The sequence below is a fragment of the Amblyraja radiata genome, chromosome 12, assembly GCF_010909765.2.
Source record: "Amblyraja radiata isolate CabotCenter1 chromosome 12, sAmbRad1.1.pri, whole genome shotgun sequence".
NCBI lineage: Eukaryota > Metazoa > Chordata > Chondrichthyes > Rajiformes > Rajidae > Amblyraja > Amblyraja radiata.
In genome coordinates this window covers 25,480,095-25,492,893 of record NC_045967.1, presented here as the reverse complement: position 1 = coordinate 25,492,893, position 12,799 = coordinate 25,480,095, and the positions used below count along the sequence as shown (strand labels likewise).

General features: G+C 42.0%; 1 protein-coding gene across 1 annotated transcript; it reads right to left on the bottom strand.

Annotated features, from left to right (window-relative positions):
• Positions 1-1,865: 1,865 nt before the first annotated feature.
• LOC116979290 lies at positions 1,866-9,828 on the bottom strand. Its single transcript, XM_033030901.1, has 3 exons — positions 9,773-9,828; positions 5,014-5,102; positions 1,866-2,905 (listed from the first exon to the last, which is right to left on the bottom strand). The coding sequence occupies exons 1-3, from the start codon at positions 9,826-9,828 to the stop codon at positions 1,866-1,868; spliced, it is 1,185 nt and encodes a 394-aa protein (XP_032886792.1).
• Between the last annotated feature and the right edge of the window lie 2,971 nt (positions 9,829-12,799).

The window sequence follows — 12,799 nt, the reverse complement described above, 5'->3', positions numbered from 1 at the left end:
AATGTCATCTTTGAAGGATCCAATGTTGATTCTTGCAACGATCAGATGATTGTATAGCTATTCCACAATCATCCTCGTTCCATTGCATAGCTTTGGCGGTTCCAAGTTTCTCATTAATATGATTGGAGATCCTTTTTTCAACTCCAATTTGTGTGGTGGTAATCCAGAGATCTCGAGTGAATCGAGGAATTCTGTTGGGAAGTGAGTAGCATGAGTTCCGCCAGTGACAGCATAGAAAGAAAAGTAATCCTTAATGATTCCAGGGAAGCGTCTGATACATGTAGAATTGATTCTTCTCATCGTATCGTTGTGCGGAACCAAGATACAAATGTTGGAGAATAATTCTGCAGGATTGTCAAATGTGGAATAGATGAAATCAATACAATCCTCCAGTATTTTTGCTGATAGAAGCAGGTCTTGTGGCATTTCAATTTCATCATCTTCATTCTTTAAAATGTCGTCTTCTCCAAGTTTCAACAGAAATTGAGAATAGTCGCCTTGTCCCTCTGTCAATCACATATTTGTTTGCAATTGAAGCTTGGTGAAAAGTCTCCACAAGTAGTATTTATTGATGCACACATTTTCAACATCAGCATCATTTCCCCTTTTCACCACAGGAAGGAGTTGTTGAAAATCACCACAACAAATGATAAGAATGCTACCAAAAGGCTTGGTGTTGCTGTGTACATCTTGAAGAGTTCTGTCCACCGCTTCAAAGCTTTCTCTCCTAATCATTGGACATTCATCCCAAACAATGAGTTTCACTTGCCTCTTCAAATGTGTAATTCTTCTTCTTCTTGCGTATGGCGTGCACAGTCTAAAGTTGTAGGACAACTTGTTCTATTTGATCTTATTTGATTGTGCATGCCGGGTTGATTGCATTAGTCAAAACAGGGCGGACCACGTGAAGGTTGCAATCTTCCACCCCAAATGTGTCATGTTAGAGTTCTTCTCAATTTGGCAGATTCGGCCACTTGGATGGGTATCTTGAATCGAGAATGTGCAGTTCTTCCACCAGGCATTAATGTAGCTGCTATCCCAGAGGATGGTACAGCAATAGCCACATTACCTTGACCTCTAACTTTGGAGAGGATCAAATTGTTGATAAATGTTTTTCCTGTTCCTTCTGGTGAATCAATGAAAACCATTGAAGGGAGATTCCTTTTCAAGGAGTTGCACACCTGGTCATTCACTGCTCTCTGCTCAGCATTCAGCAGAGGGTCATTCCCCTCAACAAATTGCTGTTGTTCAGTTCTATCGTATTGCAATTCCTGCAGCAATTCTGGATTGTCATCATCGAGGTGTATCCTTCAATTTCCTGGTTGTAGCAAATTAAAGAATTCTATTGTTTTGTTGTGACTGTCAAGCTTGTCTTGAATATACAATAGAGCCTGATCATGATGTTTCTTATCAATCATGATATTAGGATCATTTGTTGTTCTCCGTCTTTTTCAAGGTAATCTTCAGACATTGAATTCTTGCAGTGATCCCATATTTGTCGAGGATTGTTGATCTCAGTATTCATCAGCAAAACAAAAAACAAATTTCTCATTGTACTAGGGAGTCTTGAGTTCTCAGCATCTTCCATTGTTTGTTGCCAATGGTCGTCAGTCTGCAACAAACCTCTTTGTCTGCAGTTGTCTTTGAAGAAAGGATGAATTTGTCCATCATGTGTCTTCAATGAATCAAAGGATACTGGCCCTTTTATGTGATGGAGAAGCAGTCTCAAGTAGTAGAGGTCACCCACATTTTGGAGACACGGTATACACTCGTCCCAGAACGTTGGCTTCAAAAATACCTGGATGATCTTCCACTCTCTTGCCAGCCTTCCTTCTTTGCCTTCTCTTATTGTTCCATGTGTAAAATCAGGGAACATCAGCATAGTAGAGTGTTCTTGGAAATGGCTCTTGAGAACACAATGCCATGAATTCAGTTAAAGTTGTTCTCGTCATAGCATCATTGGTCCCTTGTTCAGCAGCATCGGGTCTGATAAAGACTCGTTGTTGTTCTGGTAGATGTTCCTGGAGTCGAAAGACAGCGGGGTGTCTCTCATGAGTCAGAAATCCAAGGATTAAATCCACTGCTTCTGATGGACCGATGTATCTGCCAGTCAAGTACTGTGAAATTTTGTCATCCCTGTTAACTTTAAAAGATGCTTGATCATTTCCCTTCATGGTGTACTTGATGTCATATTTGAATGACTTTATAGAGGAGCATATCTCAACATTGATGTGACATTTGAACAACTTCAATAGTTGAGCATTATAGGGCACCACACAATCAGAAGTGATAGGTCGATGCTGGCGTCCTTCTTGATGTCCCAGAAATCCTCCCATGTCTGGAGATCTTCTCCTGTATAGAGCATTTGAATTATGTGCACACCTTGTGCTCGCGATAAATGGCTTTGGGAATTTCTTACTGCATGCTCCTTTCTTCCAACATGGAGATGTGTGGTTGCAGAACAGTCCATGAATCGTGTGCTTGAGTACCAATTCATGCAGCTCAGGAGCTACTTGCGGGTCTGGTATTTCAGCTTGCACAAATCTGTCAAAATCATTTGGTCCTGGCTTAGTTGCTTCGTCAAGCCACAGCAGACAGTGCAAATGAGGCAGGCATCTCTTCTGATATTCCACAGTGAAGACAAAAGCTATACTGTTGCCAAAGAGCCCATTTGGTCCAGTGACGTACTTGATGAATAGCTTCTTTTTCAGATCAAATACTCTTGCAATCAAGTCTGGCCTATCACACGGCTGCTGATTGTGAAAGAGGGACTGTCGGATCTTGCTCCAGTTTGGATTGCAAGTCATCGTAATGAAGAATGAAGCATTGCCATACTTCCGAGCGTACATCATGGAGTCCTGGCATCGTTCCATCATGTATCTTGGTCCACCGAGAGGATGATGCACTTTCCAATGTTTTACAAATCATCAGTCATTTTTTTTTTTTTTTTAATTTATTTATTTTTATTAGAAGTACAGTAAATTACAATAATACACATCCGATATATCTTATTACATTTGTTGTACCACTTCGTTTTTCGAGCTTTAAAAAAGATAGAAATAAAAGAAGTAAGGAAAGTGAGCAAGAATCGTGAAGGTGCAGGAAAAGAAAGCCCCTTAGGGAGGAAGTTAGAGAAGGAAGTAAAGAAAGGAAATAAGACCCTAGAAAGAAAAGAAAAAAAAGGAAAAACAATCGCTCTATTGTAACACAAAACTTGCAAAAAAGGATATACCAACCGTGTTTTTAAAAACATTTATTTTATACCCCCCGTTACCAGATCCTGGTACCATTTATATTTTAAATTACTATTGCACCTTATGCTTGTAATAGTTCCATAAATGCAGACCACGTCTTTTGGAAGTGGTCTGCTTTGCCTGCTAGGAGGAGTCTCATCTCTTCCAAGTGTAGTGTTTCGAACATGTTTGAAATCCACATTTTTATTGTTGGTATTGGAGCATTTTTCCAAAATTTGAGTATAAGCTTTTTTCCCATTATTAGCCCGTAATTAAGTAAGTTCTTTTGAAACACGTTTAATTCGGGGTTACCTTCCGATATTCCAAAAATGATCCATTCTGCTTTTGGTACAAGTTTTATTTTAAATAGTTTTGTGAAGATTTCAAATATTTCGTTCCAAAATTTAATGCATCTGTAAGGCCTTTGTAAATTGTTGATCTCAACGATGCTTGATTCATGAGAAAATAATTAAGCCTATCAGTCTCAATCTTAGCTCCCATATCAACGACATATTGTTGAAAGAGTCGTCCTCCTCTCAAAAGGTGATTTAATTCATTATCACGATTCATGATCCTATAGACATAATATCACATTGCTGACAATTTCTTGTGGTTACTCATTTGGAGTTGGTGATGCCATCCATCATCTCCATGAGGAAAGAAAAGGATGTATTGAAAACTATCATACGACCTATGACACCTTATTTGCAGGCCTCCTCCTCTTTCTTTCAAGACAATGTGACGTGATGTTGCCTGAGCGTCATTATCGTTTGGTAATATGACAGCAACTTAATTGGCAATTTGTTTGTTGAACCTCCTTTCATGTTCCAAAACTGGCCGATGATTTGGATTTATGATGATTGCTGCCTCTGGTAAACCTCAAATTATTTCCTTTGCCATTTGAAGTGTTTCAATGTAAGGGTTGTTTTGTCTTATCAAGCGTTCAAGCATTGCAATAATTTCCCTTTGAATACCAACATTTTGCAGTATACCCATTCGCAATTCAATGCTATCTTGGGGGTCCATAAAATAGATCTGCAAGAATCGACTTTGTTGCTCTAGGTTAGGCATCAACGAACCAATGTAATGATGAACCTGGCCTTGAATGATCAATGTAGGATTTCATCCAGGTGGCACTACTTCCTTAGCACTGAATGATGTCAATTGAAAGAGACAGTTGTATTGTCTAATATTCTTTCTGAACTTGTTTGCTTGTGGTGTGTCAACAGTACACAATCTCATGAGTTCATCAGGCAGTGCCTGCAGAGGAGCAATGTTCACCTGACCCTTCATGTCGGTGGTTTCTCCAGGGAAAGGGAATCCTCGACACTAAGGGCAAACCTTTATCCTTTTACCAATATCAGCAGAAAGATTTCTCCTTCCCAATTGTGCATTTCATCTAGTTGTATCTCTGGCCTGCTGTTCAGCCAGTCTTTTAGTTTTGTCATCTCCTGTCTGTTGAATCCTTTTTCTTTGCGATCTTTCTCATTGATCCTTGAGATGCTCACCGTCTGCAGCCGAGGGAAGGGGACGGCTTCAGGTGGGGACTGTGGGCTGATGAGGGAGGGGGTGTCCTGCAGCTGGGGATGGGGGTGGCTTCAGTAGGGGGCGGGAGGGGGAGCATCCTACAGCCAGGCGGAGGGCAGCACGTTGAGGTGGGGGATGTCAGTGGTGGGGGGGGGGGGTGGGGTTGGGGCAGTGAGCGACCTACTCATGGCCTCTGGACGAACTCATGGCCTCTGAACTCACTCACTCACTCACTCATGGCCTCTGGACTCACTGACTGACTCATTCACGGCTTCCAGACTGACTGACTCATGCCCGACTTCTGGAGTCACACAGTCATGCTCAACTTTTGAAAACTGAAAACTGTAACATCCACAATCAGGAACAGCTTCTTCATGACAGCCATCAGGCTATTAAACACAACAAATAAGCTGTGAACTACAAAAGACTATATTGTTTGTACTATTTGTTATTTATTGAACACTCACATACACACCCTCCACCTCACACACTCACACACACATCCACCACCTCACACACTCACACAAACACCCTCCACCTCACACACACCCTCCACCTCACACTCACACACACACTCCACCTCACACAGACTCACACACATACACGCACATACACTCACACACCCACCCTCCACCTCACACATACACACACACACTCACTCACACACACAGACTCTCTCACACACACACAACACACAAACTCACACACACAGACTCACACATATTCACACACACACTGACTCACACACCATATATATGACAGCAAACTTTCTTGTATCTACTCACACGGCTGGGTATGGCCTCTCTACTGTGGGGCTTCCGCAGTCAGCGGAACTTCTGCAATCAGCGTGACCTCTGCACTTACCAGAAATTAACAAAGCATTTATTCCTTCCAAACACAGTCGGTCCTAACAAAGCATTCCTTCCTTCCAAACGCAGTCAGACATCATTGCATTGCCATTTCAAGCACAGGGCAGGCCAAACAACTCATTTCACTGTCATTTCATTTTCAATTTTGCATCGCAGTTTCAAGCACAGGCAGGGCAGACCAAACAACTCATTGCATTGTCACTTCATTTCCAATTTTGCATTGCAGTTTCAAGCACAGACAGGGCAGATCAAACAACTCATTGCATTGTCACTTCATTTCAAATTTTGCATTGCAGTTTCAAGCACAGACAGGGCAGGCCAAACAACTCATTGCATTGTCACTTCATTTCCAATTTTGCATTGCAGTTTCAAGCACAGGCAGGGTAGGCCAAACAACTAATTGCATTGTCACTTCAATTCCAATTTTGCATTGCAGTTTCAAGCACAGGCAGGGCAGGCCAAACAACTCATTGCATTGTCATTAAGGGCTAACAAATCATTTATTGCAAGTACATTGCAGACTCACAGTTCAGTTGATTGACAGCTTAGAATCACAGTTGTGGACTCTCCCTCGCGATCTTCCAGAGTGACTGACTCACGTCCAGGCATCCGGGGCTTTATAGTCCTGCCCCCCCCCCCCCCCCACCCCGGAAGGGGCGTTACCTTCATTGTGGTGATTGACAGGCGAGAGGACCAATCAGCTGATCTCAAGATCTCAAGATTTTTTTAAACACTCAGATTTTTTTTTTTTCATTGATCGGAAAAAACCCTCAGGGCTGCCTCAGCGGAGGAGGACTGTGAGTAAAATGGCCATAAATCATAGTGATATATGGTCGCGTTTTTTTCTAAAATCAATATATAGCACAGACAGGAAGTGGTCAAGGTGAGACTTTTATTTATATAGATGTGGTGAGCTGAAATCTCAAACCTTTGCTCTGTATTTGGAATGAATGGACATGTTCCCAAGGGCAAACAATACTGTCATGATCCCAGAGGAGCCCTTTAAAGCGAACAACAAGGCCACACTGGTGAAAAGGATGGTGGTACTAATGCTAATGATGGTGCCAGAGACAAATGAGACATTGGTGAAAATGCTAGTGTTACAAATCACAAAGACTCATTCAAGAGTATATTGAAAATCCTGCAAGATAATTTAATTCAAGATATTTTCAAGGGCTACAAGTTTGTCGTTTCTAGCCAGGAGCCATTTAGTGAATCATAGCTGCAATGGCCATTCAAGGCAATTCCTTTAAATGTCGCAGGTCAAGGTATATTGCATGTATTGCTAAATTCCCAAAGAAAAAAACTGCCCAAAATAGGCATTAGTCCCATTTGCCTCAGGATTGCAGCACCTGCAGTCTCTTGTGCCAATGGTCAACTCGGAGACGGCAACAGACAAACTACAAAAAATCATGGTAGTATTGAAATCCTTAGAGACAACACAGAAAGGAAAAGTTAAAAGGTTGGACCTTATGATTTCCAAAGACACAGCAGAAAATGAGAAAGATCCTGTGTCTACAGCAGATTAGATTGGGAATCAGTATGCAAGACAGTATGAAAGCAGATGCACAAAGAAGCAACTTTAGTAGATTGTTGTGATTAAATTCACGTTATCTCATTGTACTATATATAATGCATAATTGTTGTTGCAAATGATGAGTTATTGGCCCTGTGATAAGTTTTAAGTAAACAGCTGCTGTTTAGAAAATGATATAAAATGTGATAATTGTTATGTAGACAATTATGATAATTGTAGAACAGATGTGAGACAGATATGTAAGAAGCCTATTTGAAGAAGTCATCCACAGGTATTATGTGAGTTTGAAGAGGAAGTTTTGGTGACTGATTATATAACTTTATACATTTGAATAGCTGTTGGTTTTTATGGGCTGATTACATTTTTAACAGAGAAACAGTGTCATGTTTATAAGATTAAGATTCCTTAAAATAACTTTAAGGAATAAACATAACATGTTGTTTAACATTGACACTTTGTTTGTACAGGACACTATTGTTGATCAAAGGTTTATTGCTTTCAATAGAGGATGTGAACTGATAACTCTATCACTGTTGTTTAGTTTTCTGAATTGTCACCGGACACTGCAAGGCTAAGTAGATTACTTCTATTCCTAACTTTCTGCTTTTTATAATTTCCCAATGAGCCACAGAATATAGAAGTGTAGAAACAAAGAACTGCAGAATTTGCTTAATACACAAAAGGACACAAAGTGCTGGAGAAACTCAGTTTTTGGAGTAACTCAGAAGGAACCTGCTTCTCAAGGCAGTATCTCAGGAGAATATGGATAGGTACGTTTCGGGTCGAATGTAAAGAAGGGTATCGGCCAGAAACGTCAGAGTCTGAAGAAGGCTCTTGTCCCCAAATGTCACCTATCCATGTTCTCCAGAGATGCTGTCTGACCCACTGAGTTACTCCAGCGTTTTGTGTTATTTCGAGCTACAGAATATGTTGTGTTTTCTAGAATTTGATGGAGTTCTTCAGTCTCAAACTATTGGCAAATCCAAGTCCAGGACCAACTGTTCACTACATTTATGGGGTACAATGTTAGAGAAGTCTGAAACCATTTCAGACCAACATTTATATGATTTGTTGGTGAGAATTTCAGGTCACCTGCATTTGGATTGGTCAGGTCCCTTGATGGCTTATTATTTGAATTGGCACATATCCACTGGCTCACTGGTGCATGGCATTCTTTACCAGAGGTTGTAATTAGCAATGATCAGCTGCTGGTTGATTGCGAGCATATTGTAAGGCTGTGGATTTTACTTGCCCTCTGTCATGGGAGAGATTAAAGACCAAAACTTATTTTTAATGAAAGTTAATAAAAAAAGACCAAGTTCAGAAAATTCAGAAGATATTTAGGCATGGAAAACTGACATGACATCCAATGCAGAATCTGCATTTCTTCTAATATTAATGTCACATAAAACAAAGATTTGAATTGCATCCGATTTCAGAAGAGATAGCTATGTTTTGAGTTTTCCATATATTTCCTTTTTTTTAAAGTAAGCTATAATTCACTCATAAAGTATATCTCAACAAGTGAAATGGTAAGAGGAATCTTCTATTCTCTTTTGCTCCAAGTTCAGTGAACAAGCTGCTGTTGGTGAGCAAAAACAAAAGCAAAGGATGTTTGATTTCCCGCTTCCACCTTAAAACTCACTGAAAAATTGAAGAGAAACTGAACTTGATATTGTGCCTGTGCTTGTACTGATCAAAAGAAAAGTTAAAGCCCAGAGGTTGGATCAGGTTGTGTAATGTTTTTATTCACCTTGTGCTTTGAATTCAATCAGATAGTGAGGGAAACTAAGATCATCAGAAGCCTTCATTATGCTTGTGATGCTTGTTTCACTGTTACTTAAAGAAGTTACGTCACCTCAGATAATATTTGATGTTCTCATCCACTCCCTCAAGCGCCATATCATCACTCCTTCCATCTTCACAAATCGCAGGAGCAACCCAGTCAATACCATTGCCCAGTTTATGAACCATGCCCACTTCACCTACTCTCACACCACTGATAGCTCTTCCCAATCAACCATCACTCTAATGATCTAACACCCAACTCTATACCATCCTAAGATAGACACAAAATGCTAGAGTAACTCAGCGGGAAAGGCAGCATCTCTGGAGAAAAGGAATGGGTGGATTTTCGGGTCAAGACCCTTCTTCAGACAAGAATCAGAGGAAACGGAAACGTGATATAGACTGTGATGTTGTGAGATATAGTACAAATGAATGAAATATATGCAAAAAAGTAACAATGATAAAGGAAACAAGCCTTTTGTTGGCTGTTTGTTATGTGAGAACTTGGGTGGGGTTGGATGGAGAGAGAGGGAATGTAGGGGTCACTTGAAGTTAGAGAAATCAATATTCATACCACTGGATTGTAAGCTGCCCAAGCAAAATATGAAATGCTGTTCCTCCAATTTGTGTTTAGCCTCACTCTGACAATGGAGGGGGCCCAGGACACAAAGATCAGTGTGGGAATGGGAAAGGGAATTAAAGTGTTTGGCAACCAGGAGATGAGGTAGGTCGAGGCAGACTGAGCAAAGCTGTTCAACAAAATTATCACCTGGTCTACGTTTGATCTTGCCAATGGATAAAGGCCCTGTCCCACTTACGTATCCTTGGCAAGCAAATTACCCGACTTCGTTGTCGCGTTGAGGCGCACGGGCATCGTGTGGCCGCGCGGGGCCGGTCCCACTGAGAAGCGCGGAGGGGTATTTAGTTGTGCGCGATATCGCACGGCGCTCTGAAATTTTGTAGCGATCGGAATCTTTGCGCGCCACCGCCAACTGACGACCAAAGTGGGACAGGCCCAAGACCCTGGCGCGATGTAACGTCTCACCTCCAACAGCAGCAGAAGCAGGCAAATGATCGCCGAGCTCGGCCTGGGGCTCACGGCCATTGGGTCTGGATCCGCCCCCACTTCTACACCCAGAGCGGGGCCAAGAAAATTGAAGATAAACACAAAATGTTGGAGTAACTCAGTGGGACTGGCAGCAACTCTGGAGAGAAGGAATGAATGACATTTCGGGTCAAAACCCTTCTTTCAGACTGAAGAAGAATCTCGACCCGAAACATCACCCATTGCTTCTCTCCAAAGATGCTGCCGGTCCCGCTGAGCTACTCCTGCATTTTGTGTCCATCTTCAAATGATGTCACGTGCTCCAGACGGCTGTGCGGGCGCATGAAGTCGCGGGTGACCTTCGCAGGACCGTCGCGCCTCAACGCGACCACAAGGTTGCGTAATTAGCATGCCAAGGACACGTAAGTGGGACAGGGGCTTTAGAATCTACATCTTGAACAAAGGATACAGTAGATGAGGTTGTAGGAGGCACAAGTGAACCTCTGCCTAACCTGAAAGGACTGTCCGGGTCCCTGGACAGTCGAGGAAGGAGGTATAGGGATAGGTGTTGCATCTCCTACAGTTGCTGCGGAAGCTACCTGGAGAGGGGTTGGTTTGGATAGGAAGGGATGAGTTAACCAAGGAGTTGCAGAGGGAACGGTCTCTGCGGAAGGCGGAATAGGGAGGAGATGGGAAGATGTGACTAGTGGTGGGATCACGTTGGAGGTAACAAAAATGTCGGAGGATTATGTGTTGTATGCGACGGCTGATGGGGTGAAAGGTAAGGACTGGGGGACTCTGTCCCTGTTCCTCTTCCAGCTCTGCATCACTAGCTCTACACAAAACTCCTGGCCAGATCCCTCCTATCCGGCACACAATCACTTTTCCAATCCTGGCCTGACTACCGATCCTTTAAATCATCTCTGGTCCCAGCCATGTGACTGCCCTACCATTCCCTGAAGCCACATCTTCAAATCATGGGGCTCACTCGTCCACCAACCACCACCCACACACCTCCACTCAACTCCCAGATACAGCCCTAAACTTGGCTTATTTCAAATTAACCTTCCACAATAGTAGAGTGTAGTAAAGGAAAGCTTTTCATCATATGAGACTTGGTCAGAAGTATACAATGTTTTTTGATTTTCCAATGGTGGAATCTTGCATTAAATATACATTGATCTGGCACATGCCAACAATCTAACACAAAACAGACCCCATTCAAATTCTAGGTAATATAATTTATTTTTATCTGGCAAAGCTGAACTACTGAATAGAACCATCATTGCACTATATGTAAAGTAGAAAGCTGATTCAACATCACTTGTCTTGATTTGAAAGTAATTTATCTTATAACTTGGTCATTACAATTCCCCTGGCAATAAAACTAGTGTTTCTCAAATGATTAATTAGCAAAAAAAGATCTGTATTGATATTCTGTGGCAGGGTTGTCATCCTCAGCACTTCCCAGAATAATCACCCGTGCATGCCGGTGGCATTTTTTGCATCAGCTGTGCAAGGAATGTCATCACTCCCAGCGCATAGGACCACTGTGGGAAATTAAAATAAACTCTCCCAGGAATAATCATTAATGGGCATCCCAGGGAGAGCCATGCTTCATTAGCACTACGACTCTTTGTTAAATAGCGCAGAATGCTAACTTGGTCGGCATTCGACCTGGAAAGGCCTGTTTCCGAGCTGTAAAGCTCTATGACTATTATAGAAGGGTGGACTGGGACGAAGTCACTTCACTGTCTTTAATCCCGCAGGCACACTCCAACATTACACTACTCCCCTCAACTGCCCTTCATTGTCAAGGCCTAACCGACCCATGATACTCTGAGTAGAAAAAAGGAACTGCAGATGCTGGTTTACAGAAAAAAGACTCAAATTGCTGGAGTAACAAAGCAGGTCAAGCAGCATATCTAGAGAACATGGATAGGTGATGTTTCAAGTTGGGACTCTTCTTCAGACCCGAAATATCACCCACCAATGTTCTCCAAATATGTTTCCTGACCCGCTGAGCTTCTTCTTCTACTTCTTCTTCTTGCGTATGGCGCATAGCCTAAAGTTGTCGGACAACTTGTTCTATTTGATCTTATTTGATTGTGCACGCCAGGTTGAATGCATTTGTCGAAACAGGGCGGACCACGCGAAGGTTGCAATCTCCCACCCCACCCGCTGAGCTACTCCAGCACTTTGTGCATTTTCCGGATACTTTGATCTTAACCTAATATTGACCCCAGCTCCCAAGGTCATTGACCTCAGGCCCTCAATAACCTGGCAAACATTTGGGTTTTTACTGAATCTTTTCTGATACCTCACCTTTCCCTCCCTGACCCATCCCTATCAATTACTTTGCTTTATCACTTCAACCATGAAGCAATTATATCATGAGGAGCATTTATAAAACACTTGTGACCATATTTTAGGTATGATGCAAAGGCTTCCAAGAGAGTGCAGGAAAATACGATGAATGATTCCAGTACTGAATGATGATAGTTGTAAGGCTAAATGGGGAATGGAGGAAGCTGGGGGAGGAATTTATGAAAGGTGCAGACAGAGTTGTTGGAGAGAAACTGTTCCCAATAGCAGAGGGGTTAATAACTGGGGAACATGTAATGAAGGTGATTGGCAAAAGAGACAGAAATGACATGTGGAAATACTGTTTTATGCAAAAATGGTTGCCTTGAAGGCATTGCCAGAGGTAGAGGTATAATCAAATTCTTTTGTAATGTTTAAAAGGAGATGGATTAGCATCTAAAATAACCATGGCGAGAGGGCAGGGTAGTGGGACTAG

Coding starts and splice junctions, on each gene's coding strand:
- LOC116979290 (XM_033030901.1), bottom strand. CDS start 9,828: ATGCCCGTGCGCCTCAACGCGACAACGAAGTCGGGTAATTTGCTTGCC. Junction 5,103..9,772: donor AATTTGCTTGCCAAGGATAC/GTAAGTGGGACA, acceptor TGGATGTTACAG/TTTTCAGTTTTCAAAAGTTG. Junction 2,906..5,013: donor AGCCGTGAATGAGTCAGTCA/GTGAGTCCAGAG, acceptor AACATTGGAAAG/TGCATCATCCTCTCGGTGGA.